The sequence below is a fragment of the Pungitius pungitius genome, chromosome 5 (assembly GCF_949316345.1).
Source record: "Pungitius pungitius chromosome 5, fPunPun2.1, whole genome shotgun sequence".
Taxonomy (NCBI): Eukaryota; Metazoa; Chordata; class Actinopteri; order Perciformes; family Gasterosteidae; genus Pungitius; species Pungitius pungitius.
In genome coordinates this window covers 15,978,055-15,998,219 of record NC_084904.1, presented here as the reverse complement: position 1 = coordinate 15,998,219, position 20,165 = coordinate 15,978,055, and the positions used below count along the sequence as shown (strand labels likewise).

At 43.5% G+C, this 20,165-nt stretch overlaps 1 protein-coding gene across 5 annotated transcripts; it reads left to right on the top strand.

Annotated features, from left to right (window-relative positions):
• The first annotated feature begins 2,579 nt into the window (after positions 1–2,579).
• Positions 2,580–19,872, top strand: trpm6 (transient receptor potential cation channel, subfamily M, member 6). 5 transcript variants are annotated; one of them, XM_037481795.2, is made up of 40 exons: positions 2,580–2,641; positions 2,780–2,859; positions 3,071–3,109; positions 3,781–3,964; positions 4,231–4,444; positions 4,640–4,764; positions 4,857–5,028; positions 5,128–5,302; positions 5,464–5,587; positions 5,682–5,754; positions 7,394–7,494; positions 7,627–7,761; positions 8,346–8,399; positions 8,696–8,830; positions 9,682–9,810; positions 10,094–10,365; positions 10,539–10,767; positions 11,111–11,248; positions 11,376–11,531; positions 11,699–11,827; positions 11,915–12,166; positions 12,315–12,489; positions 12,940–13,054; positions 13,155–13,351; positions 13,448–13,580; positions 14,185–14,590; positions 14,727–15,393; positions 15,672–15,769; positions 15,863–15,965; positions 16,219–16,265; positions 16,360–16,424; positions 16,523–16,548; positions 16,631–16,681; positions 16,846–16,911; positions 16,999–17,297; positions 17,393–17,475; positions 17,554–17,759; positions 17,850–17,901; positions 18,002–18,114; positions 18,855–19,872. In XM_037481795.2, exons 1-40 carry the CDS (start codon positions 2,624–2,626, stop codon positions 18,944–18,946), a joined length of 5,928 nt encoding a protein of 1,975 aa, XP_037337692.2. In that variant the 5' UTR covers positions 2,580–2,623; the 3' UTR covers positions 18,947–19,872. The 5 variants fall into 5 exon arrangements, with proteins under 5 accessions (XP_037337692.2, XP_037337690.2, XP_062418397.1 ...); XM_037481793.2 differs by having other exon boundaries at positions 15,845–15,965; XM_062562413.1 differs by lacking the exons at positions 16,846–16,911; positions 16,999–17,297; positions 17,393–17,475; ... (2 more) ...; positions 18,002–18,114; positions 18,855–19,872 and having other exon boundaries at positions 15,845–15,965; positions 16,360–16,656.
• Positions 19,873–20,165: the final 293 nt, after the last annotated feature.

Sequence of the window (20,165 nt, the reverse complement as noted above, 5' to 3'; positions counted from 1 at the left end):
TGTTGATATCGACCCCGTGTGTGTGCGTAACGTTTACCGTTATGAATTGTCAGCCTAAACAACAACTGAGACAATCTGGCTTTCATAACTCCGTGCCTACCCTCCTACTGACATCACCGCACGTCACTGCATTCAGATGTGTTCCAGCTGTTGGGTGAGTTGTGCTCCGTGGCATCCGAGCCCTGCTGTTTTCAGTTAGGTGCAGAATTACAGTGGATTCAGAAAAGATTCAGACGTTTTTGCAAACTTTGTATGGCTATGAATTTAGATTGAAATAATTGGCATTTTGGTCAATCTTCAGTCAATAACCTATAATGAAAACATGTTCATAGAATCTTTTGCGAATGTATTATGGTTGGAGGTTCATTTGTTGTCTTGGTACAACACAAGTTTGCACGACAAAATGCAGATGCAGTTCCTTTATGTCAAACAAGCACACAAACAAACCAACAAACAAACTATCCAGTGCATTTCTGTGGTTTCTGTTTAAAGTTTGCATCAGGAGAAATGTAAACAAATTAAAAATCCCAAAACTTAAATCACTCATTTACATAAGTATACACTACCATTGATTTAGCACTTTATAGAAGCCTCTTTGGCAGAAATGACAGCTCTGGGTTTTCTTGGGGTAAATCTCTGCAAACTTTGCCACCTGGATTTGGGAAGTTTATGTCGTTCTTTCTGGCACATCTTCTAGAAAAGCCATCTTCAGGTCCCTCCACAGGTGTGCTGTGGGGTTTATGGCATTGGCAGGGCCACTCGAGGCCTCTCCGGGTCTCTTCGCTAGATGCTAAGAGCTGAAAGTTGAAAACGCTCCCTCTGGTCTGCGGTTGCGTGCATTCTGGAGGAGCTTCTCTGTTTGCTGCGTTCATCCCTCCATCAATCCTGACCGGAAGTCCGTCTGTCCCAGCCGCTGAGAACCAGCATGCTGAGAACCGTCGGGACCGATTGTCCAGTATGGCTGGATAACAAACTTGAGGAAACATCGTGGTGGTTCCAAACTCCCGCCTCCATTTCACAATTACTGAAGCTTTGAAATGGTTTTATACGCTTCAAGGTTTAAAACAACAGCTGCAAGTGTTCTATTCACAATGAATTCTTGTCTTTTGTTTGCCATAAAGGACACAGACTTTCAACTGATAAGGCTGCACAGCAATCAGCCAAACGTGCACCATAAAAAAAAGAGAATAAAAGTTTTATTTAGATATTGCAAAGCAACAAGGAGGCACTGGACCACAAACTGGAGTCTGAATATTTCTACGAGCGATTTCCGATTTCTCTCTTTTTCTTGCCTGTTTGCATCATTTGGGCTAATAGGGTGCCGATTGATGGGGAACGTGGCCCTTTTCTCGAGGAACGCGACGGCTCTGGAGGTGAAAGAGTCGTTCATTGGTCTGGGGGAAGGAGGTCATGGACTCCTCGAGGCTGTCCTTGCCCTTTGGACCTGCGGCGGATCAAAGGCGCCTCGTGCTCGATTGGTTCCAGAGGAGAAGGTGGGATTCGCCTCGAGGCAGATGAAACACGTCTGTGACTGCGGTTTGCTACCATGGTAAGTTAAATGTAACTAAATATTATATCTGCAAATCGTGCAGCTTGTTTCCAGTAGCTGAACCAGCAGTTATTTATTATGGTTAAAAAAGTATTCATTAAATGTTACATATTAACTGTTGTTTTGCAAACAGCTGATGTTAGCAAAGTTTTGATGTGGTTTCAATGTTGGCCGAAGTTAACAGATAACCTAATTAACTCTTTTATTTTCTCTGTATGAAATCATTTGTTATTTCTAAAGCAAACGGTTTAACATTAGATCTAAGGCTGGACAATTAAAGTTGCTTACAAAAGTTGAGGTACCTCTAGTATGTATTTACATTTCATGAAACCAAATATTCTGCATTACATTTTTTAAATACATCTTTTATCTGATAGTGAAAGCGTCATATTAGAGACAAGTTAGTGCCATCGAAAACAACGACTGTGAAGGAAACAAGTCGCTCAAAATATTACATGATGAAAGTTTTGATAGAAATCGAAGTCAAATTTGATAAACAATGCAATGTCTAAACAAATGTCAAGGCTGCTAATAATGTCAAGTCCCATGCAGAACGCCCTCTCGGTTTACCACCTGGAATAACATTGATACCCTGTGGCCATATATGTAAATATATTTTTATATTCCCTCATAGTGCTAGTAGGTCCATGGACTATTCATTTATATATATATATATATATATATACATATGTACAGTATATTGTACACAAACACAGTGTACACAAACATCGGCCACCCTTAGAAATCTGTTTAGTGTTCACACAGTCTGCTCCCCAGCTCCCTCCCAGCCGTGTGTACTAATCTCAGGAAGGGGATGTGTGTATGTTTCCTATCAACAATTCTCTACTCAGTAATTCCATTGTTAAATTGTTCTGTGGAACGGACAGCGGGAGCTGGACAGACCTTGAAAGACCAAGCAGAGCATGAAGAAAAGATTTCAATGAGAGATGAAGTGTTGGACCTCTGATTGGCTGGGTTTTTTTTCTTCATTTTTTTATGATGGGGAGGGACCTACAGTCAAAGTAGTTCACTGTGGGTCCTGCATCCACACTGTGAGCCGCTGCCGGCACGCTAATGAGCTTCACCGCTAAGGTCATTGATTCAAATCCTCCAGCAAATAGTGTTGTTTTCTTGCTGCGAGTTTGAGTTTAACGATGCAGTTGAGAAGATAGTGGTAAGCTGCTCCAGGCTCTGTGTACTGTAAGTAAATATTTCCTCTTCTTATTGCAGCCACGAAAGTTGTGGATTGAGGAGTCCTTCTCCAAGAGAGAGTGTGTGAAGTTCATCCCTTCATCTCGCGACCTGCACAGGTAATCTGATTGCATTGATGGGCTTCCAGAAAAGTACAGCTTTTTATGATTCTCAGAAGAAATTATGAATTGTTTAGTTCCTGCATAGCTAGATATTATCAACAGTTGTTGGAAAAAACATTTTTCTGAGAGCAAAACTATTTGGCCCTTCCTTCCAGGAACAGAGACCGTGTGGATTTTTTTATAATGTGTTATTTCCTGTTTCTTACAGATGTATTCCCGTATGTCAAGTATGCCAAAACTTGATCAGGTATAGTCTATGAATTCTGTGTTCATGTGCGTCTTTACACCCTCCTCAAACCAACTGCCTCCCCCTCAACACCCCACCAGCTAGTCCAATGAAGACTAGTTACCCCCCCACCCCCTCACACTTTATTTCATCTTTTAGATTTTTTCCAGCATCTTGGATTTCGAATTATCAAGCTTATAAAAGAAGCACTAAACGGTCCCTAACTGCCTAAATGAAAGTGATAGTGGCATTGTCTTTTATGTTGCTGCTGTTCCATTTATAGAAAATAAACATAATTTACGGAAGTCATTATTGTCAGCAGTGTAGGAGGTTTGGGAGTGGATAAGAGATGTGTGGGAGTTTTGTGGGGCTGTAAATGATCAACACAGCCAAACATAGACCAAAGGACAAAGGGGGGTGAAGAGGAAGGGAGGGAGACAGGAAGGGGAACAAATGGCAGTAGCCTCGTTCAAACAGACCAGATGGAGGCCTTTCAGGTACACGTGAATGTTACCAGTATCAATGGCGACATTTTATGGTTCCCCCACAAGCAAAAAGCTTCTTCTGATAGCTCAAAGGAGTGACACAATCAATGTAAGTGCGGGCGACATGAAAAAGAAGTGACACTGAATTTTTTCCAGCTCGCACCACCTGCTATAATAATTTACATGATTCATTGCTTCATCTAATAGATGTTGTTGTGGCCGCCTGATCATGGAGCACCATTGGCACGAGTCCTTCCCCCCCGTATCCCTCTATCCTGGTCCTGGCCTGGAAGAGGACTGGTCCATAGAGCGCCACACCAAAGCCAGTCCCACCAACGCCTACGGGACCATAGACTTCCAGGACACCGCCACGCGCGTCTGCCGAGCCAAGGTCTGCCCGTCTACCAACTCCACAGCATGTCATGGGACACATTTCCTTGTGTGTTCAATGATTGTGCCACATATTTATAACTAATCTCTTATTTTCTATCAAGGATTACTCCCAAAATGAAGGGTACATAATTGTCCAGGATTTGTCGAGCATGACCGCCGTGCAAACAAGCATTTGGCAGGCTGTGATCTCAGATCGTATCTGCTCCGCAGTAACTGAGAAAAGCAGAGAACAGCTTCTCAGTCCCCATTGTTTTTCCTCTCCAGTTTGTCCGTGTGGGCGTGGACTCCAAGCCAGAGGTGCTTCTCCAACTCATGTTGAGAGAGTGGCAGATGGAGAGACCCAAGCTGCTGCTGACTGTCCAGGGGGGCTCGGAGAACTTCCCCCTTCCCCTTAAAGTCAAGCAGGCCTTCAGCAAAGGGCTGATGACTGCCGCGCTCAGCACCGGGGCGTGGATACTCACCGACGGCATTAACACAGGTAGGTCGATGTGGGGAGATCTATCACTTCCTGTTTCTAACCCGTGAGGAAGAGCAGTGCGCCATGCCCATTTGTTTGTTTGGCCCTTGGCGCAGAGATGCGTGTCCGACGCCTGTCTTGAGAGAGCTGGATTTGCTCATCTATAATCTCGAGTGTTCAGTCGCTGTGCGTTCAGCTGCTCCTCACCTCCTCTAGGTGTGTCCAAGTATGTGGGCGAGGCAGTGAAAACGTTTGGGGGCCACAACCTAAGGAAGAGAAACACCGTCGGCATCACGCCGTGGGGAGTCATAGACAACCACATGGACCTCATCGGCAGAGATGTGAGCACTGAAATCTTATGTAATGTTGATTTTATCAGTTTGACTATTTAAGTTTGTGTCTCTAAATGTGACTTTTCATCGCCTGGGCTCAGGTGTTCAGGCCCTACCAGCCACTGGGGAACCCTCTGAGCAAAAGGGCCTGTCTTAATGGTTTCCACTCACACTTTCTGTTGGTGGATGATGGAACGCTGGGAAAACATGGCTGCCAACAAGGTCTCAGGAGGAAGCTGGAGAAACACATCCATCTACAGAAGATACACCCTCGTGAGTCTGTGTGTGTGTGCCTTTTTGTGCAATACTTACAGGCAGAGAGGAAAAACTCAGGGGCTGATGTTATATCCCACTCATTTCCCTTGTTGGCAGGACTTAACCAAGGCGTGCCTGTGGTGTGTGTGGTAGTGGAGGGAGGCCCTTCCCTCGTGTCCACAGTGCTGGACTACGTTAGCAACGTGCCCCCTGTGCCAGTGTTTGTGTTCGAGGGATCGGGCAGGGCTGCCGACCTGATCGCCTTCCTGCACAAGCAGACGTCTGCTGACAGGTGTGCATGTCCCTTACTTAAGCTACAGCAGTAGGTGGGATGGATTTGTCCCTACTGTGTAAACTAATGCCGGTTTGATCATCTTGTGACGAGTAGCAGCTGTTTAATGAGCAGACTAATGTCACACATACAACTTACGCCGCGTCACTGCGTTACTTTAGGCCGTTGGATGCTGATATTAAAGAGGACTTCCTCGTCAGGATTGGAAATGTGTTCGGGGTTGAGTCAGCAGAAGCTTCTCATCTCTGCAGTGTCCTTCTGCAGTGTATGAATCACCGAGAGTCTGTAAGTGAAACATCACATCACAAAATGTTTACCTTGTGATTCAAGACATGGACTACTCACTACTTCCAATTTGCAATGTGTCTTTGAATAACAGATAACCATCTTTGACTCTGAGTCGGAGGACCAAACGGCGCCTGATGCAGCCATTTTGACAACTAGTCTCAAGGGTATTTTACGGTGGCCGAGAAGGTTCAGACAAATACAAAAGCAACAACACAACCGCAAACGCCACAACACAACACGAACGCCGCAACACGAAAATACAAAAGCCACATCACAACCGCAAATGCCACAACGCAACACGAACGCCGCAACGCAACGCGAAAGCGAAAACGGAAGTAGCTGCCCACGGGAGCGAGCGTATTTTGGAGGAACGCCCACGGGAGCGAGCGTATTTTGGAGGAACGGAGCTGGAGGATGGCAGATCGTTTAAGAAGTAAGTGAAACATGATTCCTTACTTTAACTGTAGCCGCAAGGAATCATGTTTCACTTACTTCTTAAACGATCTGGCATCCTCCAGCTCCGGTGTTACGTGCCGACTGGGTTTTTGAACCTACTGGTTTGGCTACGCGTGCGTGTTTGTTTTGCCCCGACAGCGGCAGATGTTGTCTGCCTCGGTCACCTGATCCGTCACACAGTCGCAAACATATTTCTGAAAATGTTCAAAATGTATCCCATATCCAATGCAGCGGTTATGATTGTATAAGTGAGCACTACATCACTGCTACGTATAAAGAAATAAATAAAAGAACATACGTTTATTAAAAGATCGCCACAACCTGGATTCGAACTCGCAGTCGAGCAAAATAGCAAAACTTTATAAGACGGCGGCGCTACGCCGTCGGCCAACCGAGCTGTCAAATGCCGCTACTGATTTCACTACTTATCATGAAATTGCAAATCGTCAGTGGCAAGAACATCTTTTGGTTCAGGGTGAGCCAAGACAACTGGTTTTTGGTGGCGTAGCGTGAAATACATAGTTCTGTCAGGTTTTCTAGCACATTGCCCAAGTAGGATTACTCTCTTAATAACATCTAAACGCGTAGCCAAACCAGTAGGTTCAAAAACCAGTAGGCACGTAACAACGGAGCTGGAGGATGGCAGATCGTTTAAGAAGTAAGTGAAACATGATTCCTTGCGGCTACAGTTAAAGTAAGGAATCATGTTTCACTTACTTCTTGAACGATCTGCCATCCTCCAGCTCCGTTCCTCCAAAATACGCTCGCTCCCGTGGGCGTTCCTCCAAAATACGCTCGCTCCCGTGGGCAGCTACTTCCGTTTTCGCTTTCGCGTTGCGTTGCGGCGTTCGTGTTGCGTTGTGGCATTTGCGGTTGTGATGTGGCTTTTGTATTTTCGTGTTGCGGCGTTCGTGTTGTGTTGTGGCATTTGCGGTTGTGATGTGGCTTTTGTATTTTCGTGTTGCGGCGTTCGTGTTGTGTTGTGGCATTTGCAGTTGTGATGTGCCTTTTGTATTTTGTGTTGTGGCGTTCGTGTTGCGTTGTGGCATTTGCGGTTGTGTTGTTGCTTTTGTATTTGTCTGAACCTTCTCGGCCACCGTAGTATTTAGATTTCTGTGATGATTGGGACAAAATACAAACGTAAATAAAAACATTATTTTTTTTACCAGTAATAACTCCTGCATGGTAGCTTCACAAGTTCTATGTTTTGTATTATTAGAATTACCTGTGCACATCAATGGCACAATGATGAACAGTCATTAATGGTAGAAATGGGCTTCTCCTGCTAAGTCAAAATGTCAGGTGGGAGAACGGTTTCTCACTTTCTTCCTTCTGAATGATGAGCAGGCACCAAGGCCAGTCCTGCAGAGCAGCTGAGCATGGCCCTGGCCTGGGACAGGGCTGACATAGCACAGAAAGACGTGCTGGTGTACGGACAGCATTGGAAGGTGAGACTGCACACAGTGACTCACTACTGCACGTTGCGTGTGATGCGTGTTTTTTATTGTACGTCACGTTGCTCGTTCAAACAACGCTGAAAATGTGGTTTCTGATCCCACCCAAATGGTTTTGCTGTGCAGGTGGGTTCCTTGGAGCAGGCCATGCTGGATGCTCTGGTGATGGACCGGGTCAGTTTTGTCAAACTGCTGATTGACAACGGCATGACCATGAGCCGTTTCCTTACTGTGGATCGCCTGGAGGAGCTCTATAACATGGTTACTATAATATATTAAAGTACCTACTTATTTTTGGGACCGTCCGTCTCATCCCGAATGTAGTTTTTACTTTAGAAATACATCATACAACAACATATCAAAATATTTTCCACCCTACAGTACTTCTGTTTGTCTTGCTGTTGGCTTGCACTTTAGTTTACAAAAGAGAGTAAACTCAGTTCTTTGGTTTTGGACTCTTGAAGCACAAACTCTGTGGCTTTGATCGAAGTCCCAATAATGCACTGTATGTGCATCGCACCAAAATCTCTTTGTTTCCAGGTCAATTACATAAAGGGGATTTCCCGGTTGTTGTTTTAGGGTGTTTTGAGGTCATAAGACTCTTTGTCATCAGTACATTCACACTTGGCCATCTCCACGGTTCTCTTTTGTGTATCACTGCCTGTTTATTTATTCATAACTCTGGGATAATAAGTCCCCCTAAGAAACCAGCTAAGGGTCCCAAGGCTGCTACAGGGTACGCAATATGCAACTGTGTTAAAAAGCACCCAGTAGAGCTTTTATTTTGCTCTGATTTCGTAGATGTCCCGTTTACTCAGAATAATAATTCAAGTTTCTTTCCACAGCCACAGGGGCAGACGGGCAGTTTCCTACGCCACCTTGTTGAAGATGCAAAACAGGTGAGTAGTGATCACATGGATTTTCAATTATTCTGTTTACTCATCAGTTATTGGTGTTCATCGTCTCTACTGTTATACTGTATATCTCTTTTATTTAGTCTTATCCCTTTGTAAATATATCCATTTTAGTCTGAAGCCCATTCATCAAACTTCATCCTTCATTTTTTTAAAATCTAAGTTTAAGTTCATTTGACTCAACGTCCGGACATTTTAGTCTTAACTTTTTATTCGTCAGCTTCTAATCAAACATCTCGGTCTGGACTAACAAAAGGGTTGGGCCTGTTTCTTTCTTTTAGACTTCTCTTCCCATAGGTTACCGTCTGTCACTAATTGACATGGGCCTGGTGATAGAGTACCTCATCGGAGGAGCGTACCGCAGCACCTACACACGGAAACACTTCAGAGCGGTCTACAACAGCCGATTGGACAAAGTAGCTAGAACTCTTTCTTTCTTTGTACACTCTTTTGATCTCCTTGTTAAATGTTTTTTTTAAGTGTAATTATTAGTGCTGTCAAACAATTAATCGCATTTATGTCATAATTGTCAATAAAAATAGATGTAAATATAACATATATCAAATATGTCAAAATTAATCACAATTAATCAAACATTTTTATCTATTCTAAATGTCCCTTCATTTATTTTTTCCAATAATTTTTTATTCATTTTAATGCGCTTATCAACATGGAAAAGTGGACTGGCTTGCTTTATGCAAATGTTTTATTTCACTGAAAAACAACATTGGCAAACAGTGCGGTACAAAATAAAATGATAAAGTGCACATTTCAGGTAAACAAGGACTCAGCTTATAGTGCAGTTAAACCGTGGCTTAATATTTTCTTTTTTTCAAGTTTGCTGTGAACAAAGCAGTCAGGCCTCTTATTTCAGAAACAATGAACCGTAACAGTTGGGTTACCAATAAAAGGTAAAATTTTCAGGCAAAAGTCATCCACCCCCCAAAAAAAGAAAACGTTAATCTTCTGCTAAAAAACATTGACGTTGTTAAAATGGGTCTGCATTAACGTCGTTAATAGCGTGTTTAACTGACAACACTAGTAATTATGTTTAGCTTAAACTTAACTTAAATTAACTTAAACTTAGCTTACTGTTGGGAAAACTCAAATAATGTTTCCCCTTAGTTGACAGAGTTTTTTAGTACCTAACTAAAACCCGTTGAGTATGTGTTTCAACCCTGCTCCATGCTTGCAAGCATTTAATAAATGTCCTGTGCAATGATGGCACTTACAAACAACGGCCTCTCGTCCTTTTCTCGGTTTTTAGGAGGCTACATGGGACAGTTCTGCCTCCGTGTCGAAACAGGGACGGGGATTCATTCCATACTCTACAAGGGGCCGGGCCCTTCAGGACATGCAATTATTTAGAACAGCTCAACCCTACAAATACAATTTGGTAGGTTTATTTTTCTCCCAGTATTCTCTGTCATTCAAACACTCAACTCATAATTGAAACTATTCAAATGTAATTAAATTGATTTGAGAAGGTCTATAGTCTTGCATAGCTATCTTATTATTTCTTAACTTTTGTAACTCTGGGCCAGTCCTAACATCTTAAATATTTGCTCCGTTCAAACATTTACACTTACATTAACATCCTCTTAAATAATTTTCCTCATGGGATCCCTTCCTCTTCACCTGCATTGCTTTGTCGTTGGTTTTATAACTTTTATACATAGGAGCAGGATATGTCACCCGGGAGCAGTGGGGAGATCCCGTCGAGCCCCGGCCTCGGTGACGCTCTGCTGCTGGTTCCTTTCAACTTCAACGACCTGTTCGTGTGGGCCATACTTCATCAGCGTCAGCAGATGGCGCTCTTCCTGTGTCAGCACGGCGAGGAAGTGCTGGCGCGTGCGGCCGTGGCCTTTAAACTCTACCGCTCCATGGCCCACCAGGCGCGGCTGAGCAGTATGGACGACAACATTTCAGAGCGATTCAAGACACACTCACTGTGAGTGTGTGTGGCCGAGTGTGTGTGTGTGTGTGTGTGTGTGTGTTGTCAGTGCTCAACCTGCAGAGACCACTGCAACATAACAAAGTAGCATGATTCATATTTAGCCTTTTGGTGTATTTGAAAATCCTTAAATGGCGCCGGATACAATATATCCTGTCTTTGTGTCTCAGAGAGTTTGGTCAGCTGGCGGTGGACTTGTTAGACTGTGCATTTCGCCAGAATGAGCAGATGGCCATGAAGCTGTTGACTTCAGAGATGGAGGCATGGAGTCACTTCACCTGTCTGCAGATGGCCGTCTCTTCATGTCATCGACCATTCGTCTCCCACTCCTGCACTCAGACTCTCCTCACCGACCTCTGGTCCGGTCCGCTCAACATGAGGAAAAACTCCTTTGTCAAGGTAAACATTGTGAACAATGCAGGAGTCAGATAAACTAGAGGAACTTAATATTGTTTTTAAATTCATACACCTCTTAAGCCACTGATCGCATGTGTCATAACAATGACTTAGACTAAGTATGACTTATTTTCTATCACTTTAAGCAGAACAAAAATGATATATGCGCATACATCTCAGTGGGTCCATAACTCCTTGCATTCCTTTCACAGTACAATGACTAATTGCATTCAATGTAAATCAAAGAAATATTCCCTCACTAAGCTTATATTGGAGGCATTATTTCCTGGGGTTTCCGGATAATTGCACAAGCTTACACAATACACTTGTTATGTGTTTCCTTCAGATCATTCTGAGCCTTCTCCTGCCCCCTGCCATCTTACTTCTGGAGTTTAAAAGCGAAGCGGAAATGTGTCACGTTCCACAATCCCATGAGGCAATGCTCTTTGGACTTGAGCCTGTGAAGTCTGCACCACCCGACGAGGTAACTGATCACACGGCACAAGGCCAGTAGTGCACTTAACCAGCACTACATCCTAGCAGCTCAAGTATTGTCCATTTGAGTTTTCATTCTGTCCTCCACCCTAATCTATTGGCCTCTCCTCTGGCAGGGCAGTCGGGATGCGGAGCGAGGCCTGTCGTCCCGTGGCAGATGTTTTGGTCACGTGTCAGAAACTGTATGCTCTACAACGCTGCTCTGTTTTTCCTGGATCACACGAGTCTATGACTTCTACGCAGCTCCTGTTGTCAAGTTTTGGTTTCACACAGTGGGTGGTGTCCATTTTTTAATAATTAAGGGAAAATTAAAAAAAAATCTCTTCTGAAAACAGAGGATTTCCGCCGAGGAACAACAACAGCAACGTGTGTGATATTTAATGTAAATCTTTCCTAAATCTCTGTCTGACTTTTTCCACTGTCTCTCTTTCCATTTTAGGTTTTCTACTTGGCCTTTCTGATGTTATTCTCCTACGTCGTCCTGGTGGAGATGCAGGATCTACCCAGTGTACAGGAGTGGCTGGTCATAGCATACATCTTGTCCACTGCCGTGGAGAAAACCAGAGAGGTGTTCTCTTCTTTATTCCTATTCTTTCTTTTTTAGATGCTCTTTAGATTTTTTATGGATCGATCAAGTATGTAAAATCTCCATTAGGTACTCATGTCTGAGCCGAGAAAGCTGAGCCAGAAGCTGAAGATTTGGTTCTCAGAGTACTGGAACATCTCGGATGTCATTGCCATCCTCTTCTTCCTGACCGGATTGACCCTGCGTTGGTATGCTAATCCGTACAAGACGGCAGGACGGATCATTTACTGTCTGGACATCATCTTCTGGTTCGTCAGGGTGCTGGATCTGCTGGCGGTCAACCAGCATGCTGGCCCTTACCTCACCATGATCACCAAGATGGTGAGTAGAGAGGCTCTACGCCACTTGTTGGAGAGGAAGAACGTGTGTTTTCTTTCTATTTTTAGTTACCCCCCCCTCTCTCTCTCTCTCTCTCTTTCTCTCTCTCTCTCCCTCCCTCCCCCTCTCTCTCTCTCTCTCCCCTCATCAGACCAGTAACATGTTCTTCATAGTGGTGATGATGGCAATAGTGCTGCTGAGCTTCGGGGTGTCCAGGAAGGCCATCTTGTCGCCAGATGAGGAGCCATCCTGGAGCTTAGCTCGAGACATAGTCTTCCAGCCCTACTGGATGATCTACGGAGAGGTCTACGCATCCGAGATTGATCGTTAGTGTTTCAAGAGAAAAAAAGAAATACTTAAAAATATCAAACCGGTTATAATAAATTACCGGTTTGATAAAAAAAGTTGGTTTTCACTTTGGTTAAGCCTTGACTTTCTTAGTTGAGGGGATTAAAGTCAGATTAACTTGCCACTTGTCCTTCGCTCAATGACCAGATCTGATTTTGTTGAACTTAAAAGCAAACTGAATTATTCTCACCTAATGTTTAAATGGTGCTTGATTATTTTGATAGCTAATGTATAGTTAATGTATGTATAGACTTAGTTGATAAGAAATTCCAAATTAATATTTTTTCTCTGCGTTGTTTGTCAGTCATGGTGATTAAATGCCAAATTATACCCATTTAGAATCATCCATTGGGTAAAATGTTGTCCCACTGCTAATTGGTTGTTCTGTAAGGTCCAATGTGTGTGTGTGTGTGTGTGTGTTTTAATAGCGTGTGACGACGGTCAGCCGTGTCCTCCTGCCTCCTTCCTTGTGCCATTCCTCCAGGCGGTGTATCTGTTCTTCCAGTATATCATCATGGTCAACATCCTCATTGCATTTTTTAAGTAAGCCTTTAAGTAAGCATGTCTGGGAAGCATATTCCAAAAAATCATGTTTGGCAGTGCCCTAAAATCATTCAAGCCAATGTTGTCCTCTCAATAACAGTAACGTATACTTTGACATGGCATCAACCTCTAATAAACTGTGGAAGTACAACCGCTATCGCTACATAATGACCTACCAGGAGAGGCCGTGGCTGCCTCCGCCACTCATCCTCCTCAGTCACCTGACATCAGGTGTGAAAGCCATCTACAGGAAATTGATTGGAGATGCTGATCAGGAGGAGAGGGGCTCAGGACTTAGTGAGTACCGCAATGTGTATTTGTGCAGATACGGTCAGTCCGTAGCATGAATCTGTGTATTAAGTCACTTCTCCTACCTTTACCTGTCTCTGCCAGAGCTCCGGCTGGGCCTTGAGGATCGCAAGAGGCTCCACGAGTTTGAGGAGAAATGTGTACAGGCCTACTTCCACGAGAAGAGCGAAGGCCTCCACGGCAGTCAAATCAACCGGATCAGAGCCACAGCCGAGAGGTCTCTTTGATATTCTGATTGACTGGTATTGACCAGGCGTGTAGGATGTAGAATTAAAGGGACATGAATTAATGTTACCTGAGATTATGTCTGTAGGCTCAGTTTTACCTCCCAGACAGAGTTACAACTGTGAGCTACTCACTGGCCTTTCACATTTGATTCCCTCAGGCCCTTCCACAGGGTGATGCCACTCTTTTGGATATTTTAAGGTTAAATCCCACGTTAACAATGAGCTTTGATTCAGATTTATAATAGAAAGACCTAAATGTACATAAAGTGATGTAATATTGGAAAAATATCTTTCTTTGCAATTCTCTTTTCTCATATTTTCTCTTATTGTTGCGTAATCCAGCGAGTGGGTATCCTCGTGGTTCTTACAAAGCCTTCAGTCGAATGTCTGTTTATAGACGTGACACACACTATTATATGTCGTCACTGTGTAAAGCGCCCTGTCACTGCCTTCATATTATCACATTACAGAGTTCACTCTGTTGTCAAGCCGTGAGATTTGGTATAAACATTAAACATGGAAATCACTGGTTCAAAAGGTGAGAAAACATGTTTGAACCGTGTGCCTATTTTTTGTTTTGTTTTGATCTACCAGAGCCGAGGAGATGTGCACGATGGTGGGGGAGGTCTCGGAGAAGGTCATCTTCATTCAGGACAGCCTGTTGGATCTGGACTGTCAGCTGGGTCAACTCCAGGACCTGTCGGCTCTGGCCGTGGACACCCTCACTCTGCTCTCTGCTTCGGACAGCCTGCAGCAGGAGGAGGCCCGCCTGGTTCAATGTCGGCTGATCACAGCATCCCGGCACACCCTCCCTCACAGCTGGACCCTCCCTCACAGAAGTGAAGCCGACTGGGATGTCCTTCAAGTGCGTCAAGTCATGCCCAGGTCGTGGAAAAGTACCCCGCCTTCTTTTCTGCAGGGTTGTACTCAGGAGTGCAATGTCGGAGCCAAGGGAAGCAGACAAGGACACAATGAAGATGGAGAGGAAGGAGTCAATCAGGTACTTGCTGTTGACATTTCATTATGAAAACTGTTAAATAGAATGAGGATTTAATACACAGCACCGTTTTCTCAGCTCGAAGAAACGTTTTCAGTTTATATCATTTTTCCATATTTCTTTCCTTTGCGATTTACAGTCTGCAACTGTTGCCCACCCCGGGGAGAATTGGCTGAGCGTCCCTAGACCTTCGTATCATGCTTCCTTCTCTCACTTTTACGGAGATAGTGTTCATCTGTATGGTTTCAGGGATCAGACACCCTGTCAGTCTTCTGGATCATCTCCTCTTTCTCCCAGAAGCTTGGAGTCAGCGCATCATAAACTTTGGACATGTGAGCCCCACTTGCATCCAAGTCAGGAGGAAACATCCGTGGAAGAGGAGGAAGAAGAAGGACCAAAAGAAGAAGAGCCGGAGGATAAAAATACCCACGAAGAGCTGTGTAGTGTAGAATTATCCAGAGCCTCTTCCAATGCTTTCCTTCTGTCTGAGCCTCGAGACGTCTCCGAGGGTTTGGTCAACCCTGCCTTTTCTCAGGATGATTGCCGACCAAGTTCTCAGTCCAGACCTTCCAGCCAAAGTGGGAGGACTGTGAAATCTTCCGGATGGGCATGTCCGCCGAGAGACCGCCCCTATGGCCCCTGCACATCACTGTCATCGAGCGTGGAGAACATCGCTATCTGTGGAGCGCCCCTCACTCTCATGAGGGGATCATACCCTTTGCTCAACGAAACGAGGGACAACGAGAGTTTGTCTGATGTAAAGAGTCTCAGGGACGACACATCACTACTGTGCAGCAGGAGCAAAGGTAAAGGTTGTTTACTGCAACGCAGGGGTTAGAAAAGGTCATTATTACGGTTTAAAACAAATGAATAAGCGTTCGGTGATAAATCTTTGTATTGAGCATGCAACTATCTAACTATCTTTATTATTCTATTTTTTTATTTTAGTAGAGGAACTGGATATTTATAATGTACAGCATTCTTTTTGTTCTACGTCCGTTTAAAAAAAGTAGTATGTTATACCTGTTGTGTAATCAATTTGATTTTGTATAATCATGTAGCCCCATTTCCTAACAAACTACAGAGTGGTCCAAGTCCTCTGACTTCACTCACGTCTCAAGCGGCAAAAGAAAAAGACATAACAGGAAGACGGTGAAGATTCAAGAGAGCAGTCCAGAGACTGTAAGATGTTCACAGTGTTACTTCATTTGTGACGTTTGCCTATTGCAAGGATCATACAACCTGCTCATTGTTTAGATTCTGTATTCCTCGAAGGCAACGACGCAGTCCAATCTGTCTGGTGCCAGCTGGAGAAAGTACCGGAGATTGAGAGGAGAGCCGACGTGTTGGTCGGCTTCAACCAGTCTCAGTCAACTCAGTGAGGAAATTTCACATTAAGATCTTATTAGTTAATAGCAATAGTGTAAGCATAGAGGCATGGACCACCGAACCAGAATGCTCAGTGGAACATTAAGGCATTTGACTATATGGAGGATGGACAGATTAGGAAGAGTCTGTTTTATTAAACCAAACCAAACCAACTCTGATCTGAAATTATCATGGCGTTTTTTAAGATTCTGTACTTATTGTTCACTCTCTTTGAATATTAAAAATCTCAAAAATTGTTTCAGATTTTGAATCATTGGATTTGTTGAAAAAGCAGGTGTTTTCCCAACAGGTAAAATATGTGACAAATTGTGGGCTCACTCTGTTGAGGAATATTGATGACAAATGAGATATGTTGAGTGTAAACAATGTCCATCTGCCTTCAGGATGTGTGGAGCCCCACTAACTCGTCATGGAACAGCTGGGCCCGGTCAATGAGCCGCAGGTCTTCGTAAGTCTGCCCCTCTTTTGTTCTGCCGGAGCACTTTCAAAACATGCAACCGTGTGTTATAATTGTATCAAATATTTTCCTTTATGAATTTGATATAGTTTACAGAGTGGGATTTCCTCTGAAGGTATTTATGAACAGCTTTGCTGCAATTATTTAATTATCTTTGTCACCGTGAAATTGACTTTTTTGTGTTTTGTTTGCTTCAGCAAAAAACTCCTCATTCCAGTCCTCCGAAAATTTGTATCCCAACTACTCAGGTATTGAGATATTATGTAGATTGTTAACATGAATAAATTCTGGCTCCCACAATTTTGTTTTACTCGATTTTTCCCGCTTATATACCTGGATTTTTCTATGGGGCATCTGCTTTATGTGTTATATGCACTACACTATTTAAGCTCTTTTGTTGGTCTGTTGACAGCTATGGAGAGAAACAATCTGATGAGACTGGCTCACACAATCCCCTTCACTCCTGTCTCCATTCGAGGTAACTCTTTTGTTTTTATCCGTGGTCACAGTCGATTTATTTCCCACAAATTACCGTTCTTCCTTCCATTCACTTCATTCTCTGCAGGAGGTGAGGAGGTGAGTGTCTACTCTCTGGAGGAATTGTCCTCTGATGTTCACCCAGAATGTGGCACAGATTCCTCCTGGTCGACACAAGGCCTGTCTGCCATGCTGCAGCCCCTCTCCAGTGAAGAGGGCTCTTTGGATGGGGGTCTCCGGCAGGGCTGCAGGGTGCTGTGTACCTGGGCAGAACGCGACGTGCTTAGACCTGGTCTGGTGTACGTGGTGAAAGCCTTCAGGCCGGAGGTGATTCGTGCCTGGCAAAGGTACCTCCATGGTAGTACGGCACTGCAGCTTTGTTTGAGGGTAAGTGTACCTAAAAAGAAAGCCATATTTTCTAACTTCTATTTAGTTACATTTTCACAATATTAACCCCTCGTGGTCGTTGGATACTTCTGAAGGAGATCCAGCAGCAGAGAGCAGCCCAGAAGATGATGCAAGTCTTCAACTCCATCAAACCCGACGATATGCATCACTCACCGAGGTGTGTGTGTGTGTTTTTGTCAAGTGTATATGTCTATGTGTGTCAGTGCGTGTACTAATCTACGCCCCCTACCACCAGGTTTCTAGATGTAGCGCTGATCCTCTGGCATTCGAATGGCCAGTGGCTGACTATTGAGAGGAACATGGCCGGGGACTTCAGGAAGTACAACAACAACAATGGAGAAGAGATCACCCCCTGCTGTTCACTGGAAGAAATGCTGCTGGCGTTCTCCCACTGGACATACGAGTACTCCTGCAGAGAGCTTCTGGTGCTCGATATGCAAGGTAGATTCTTCCGGGTGGGTTTGCAGCATGCCTCTGCAGCCACTCATGTGTCTTTTATATCAGTGATGATACGTTGTTTTTAATTGAAAGGTGTAGGAGAGGAGCTGACTGATCCAACAGTTATTATGGCAGACAATGAAAGGTACGTTTTGGAAACCTTTCCCTTCCGGTTTTAGAACTTTCAATGATGTTGAATACAGATTTGTAAAAACAGATAAACCTTTTTTATTACCCTGTTGCAGTGGGAGTAGGAGTGAGGTGCATTTTGGTCCAGATAACCTCGGAGATGCTGCTATCAGCGGTTTCCGGCAGAAACATTGTTGCGGAGCCTGTTGCCACAGACTGGGCCTAGCAGGTCAGACCAATTCAGTGTTACTGTGTGTATTCGTTGCAAAGAGAAGGACTGTGTGCGTATTAACATTGTTAAAACACGTGGGGATTTTTTTTTTTTAATCAAAATAAACAATATTTAATGTATTTAATTTAATCAACAAACTAAACAATTTTTTTTGTCTATGCACTTTAAATTGCGTGTCACCTCAGTGTCGTCACTCTGGAGGCCAACGTTGGCTCCGAGATAAATCCCCAACAACTTCAAATGAAGACAACACACTCCAACAGCCAGCTAATTAAGCCGCGAGTGTTGGTTTATTCCTATAACAACAGTAGTGTCTGAGGCGTGGGGGTGGGCCCTGCTTTGTGCGTTGTGCTCCGTGGCCTTTGATTACATATTAATCACGTCTTTGTGCTGGCGATGTGCTGCTGAGACATTAGCTTTGATTAGCTATTAATTAACGTCTCTGGGTAGGCACGGTACCGGCATCTAGAGGATAACTGCTCGGAGAGAAACTGTGCTCGAAAACAAACAGGCGCACAAACACAAACATTCAGACACAGTTGTTTTGATATTTCAAAGGTGCATTGTGTTTGCACTTCTTCTTCTTGTGTCCTCTCCAACATGTCTCCAACAAATCAAACCAAATTATTCATGTTGGATGCATGGACTTCCTCCCAGGCCTGTCAGTATTCTCTTTCTTGTGGTAATGACTGTGTTATTGGAGCGACATGTCGCTTACTGATGTTTCTGTTGTTCAGATTTAAGAAAAAGTCCGAACAGCTGCAAGAACAGTAGCGAGGCGGAGCCGACAAGAGAAGAAGAACAAGAGGCCGACGAAACCGTGATGTAACCGCTGACCAAGGAAGTAGGGGAAGATCCACATATGCACTTTTATCAACACATGTGAGGCAAGGCAAGGCCGTTTTATTTGTGTAGCACATTTCACAGTACAGACCATGTCTCCTTGAACAGACACAGACACATGTTCTCTTAAAATATGTTCAAATCTGTTCTCGAGTGTCCTGCTTTGCAGGGAGAGAAGAGAGGGAACTCTAATCACAAGCAGTCTGTGACAGGACAATCAAGATTTTGTCCCTGTAATTTAAACAAACAATCTAATATATTGACTGAATACTGTTGGCAGCAGGGGAGTTTAGCAGGTATTCTTTAAAATAATTATACTGTGTTGTATGAATCATAAAAGAAAATATTGTTATATGGTTTTCTAAGACATTTTTCTGAACTTTGTATGCAAATATTTTGACATTAAAGTAATGAGTATAATTGTTATAATGAACAAGCACCTGTACATTGTTCAGTTATTATATAAATATTTGACCATGTATGTGTTAGACAAAAAGAAGGCAGAAATGCATCAATAAAATTTATTTTATTTTTTTCTTCCCACAACAAAGTGTCTACAAAAGCGATAAAATATAGAATTTTACAAAAATCACTTCGGACCTTCATATTGTATGTACATCTCAAAGGAGGACTCGGAGAGGGCCCTGCATAGCTCTGAACTTCCACCCATGCTCATCCATCAAGTGTGGATTTGTGACTCTGGAAGCAGACTGCGTCTGTTACTCTCATGTGAAAACAAGAAAAAAGTCTAGAGCAGAGCTGATGGTTTCATAAAGGAGTCAGAGCTTGGAGTCCAGCAGAGTCCCCTTTCTCCAAATGGAAAAGCATCAAATGGGAAAGCTGTTTGTCAGTGTAATCGAGTTTTCCTCGGAGTTCTCCTTTTTTAATTTTTTTTTTTTTTCTTCAAGTAAACTCACATAGTAGAGCATCTACGCCTCACTCTACCAGTCCTTTTTCTCCTCACTAGCTATGGCACTTTGAAAACAACAATGAAAAGGTCTTGTTTTATTGTATGTTTAGTTTAGTTTTGTTAGTCCCGTTTAAGAGGTGCTGAAGACCAAAAACCTTCTAGGTTTTGGGTACAGATTGCTACATTTTTGTTTCATTTGCTCTTGCTGGGACGTAAAGACATTTTAAACAATAAATTAACAATATTTCAACACTTCTTCAACTGTGTTATGCATTAAGAAAGTATACAAAGCATT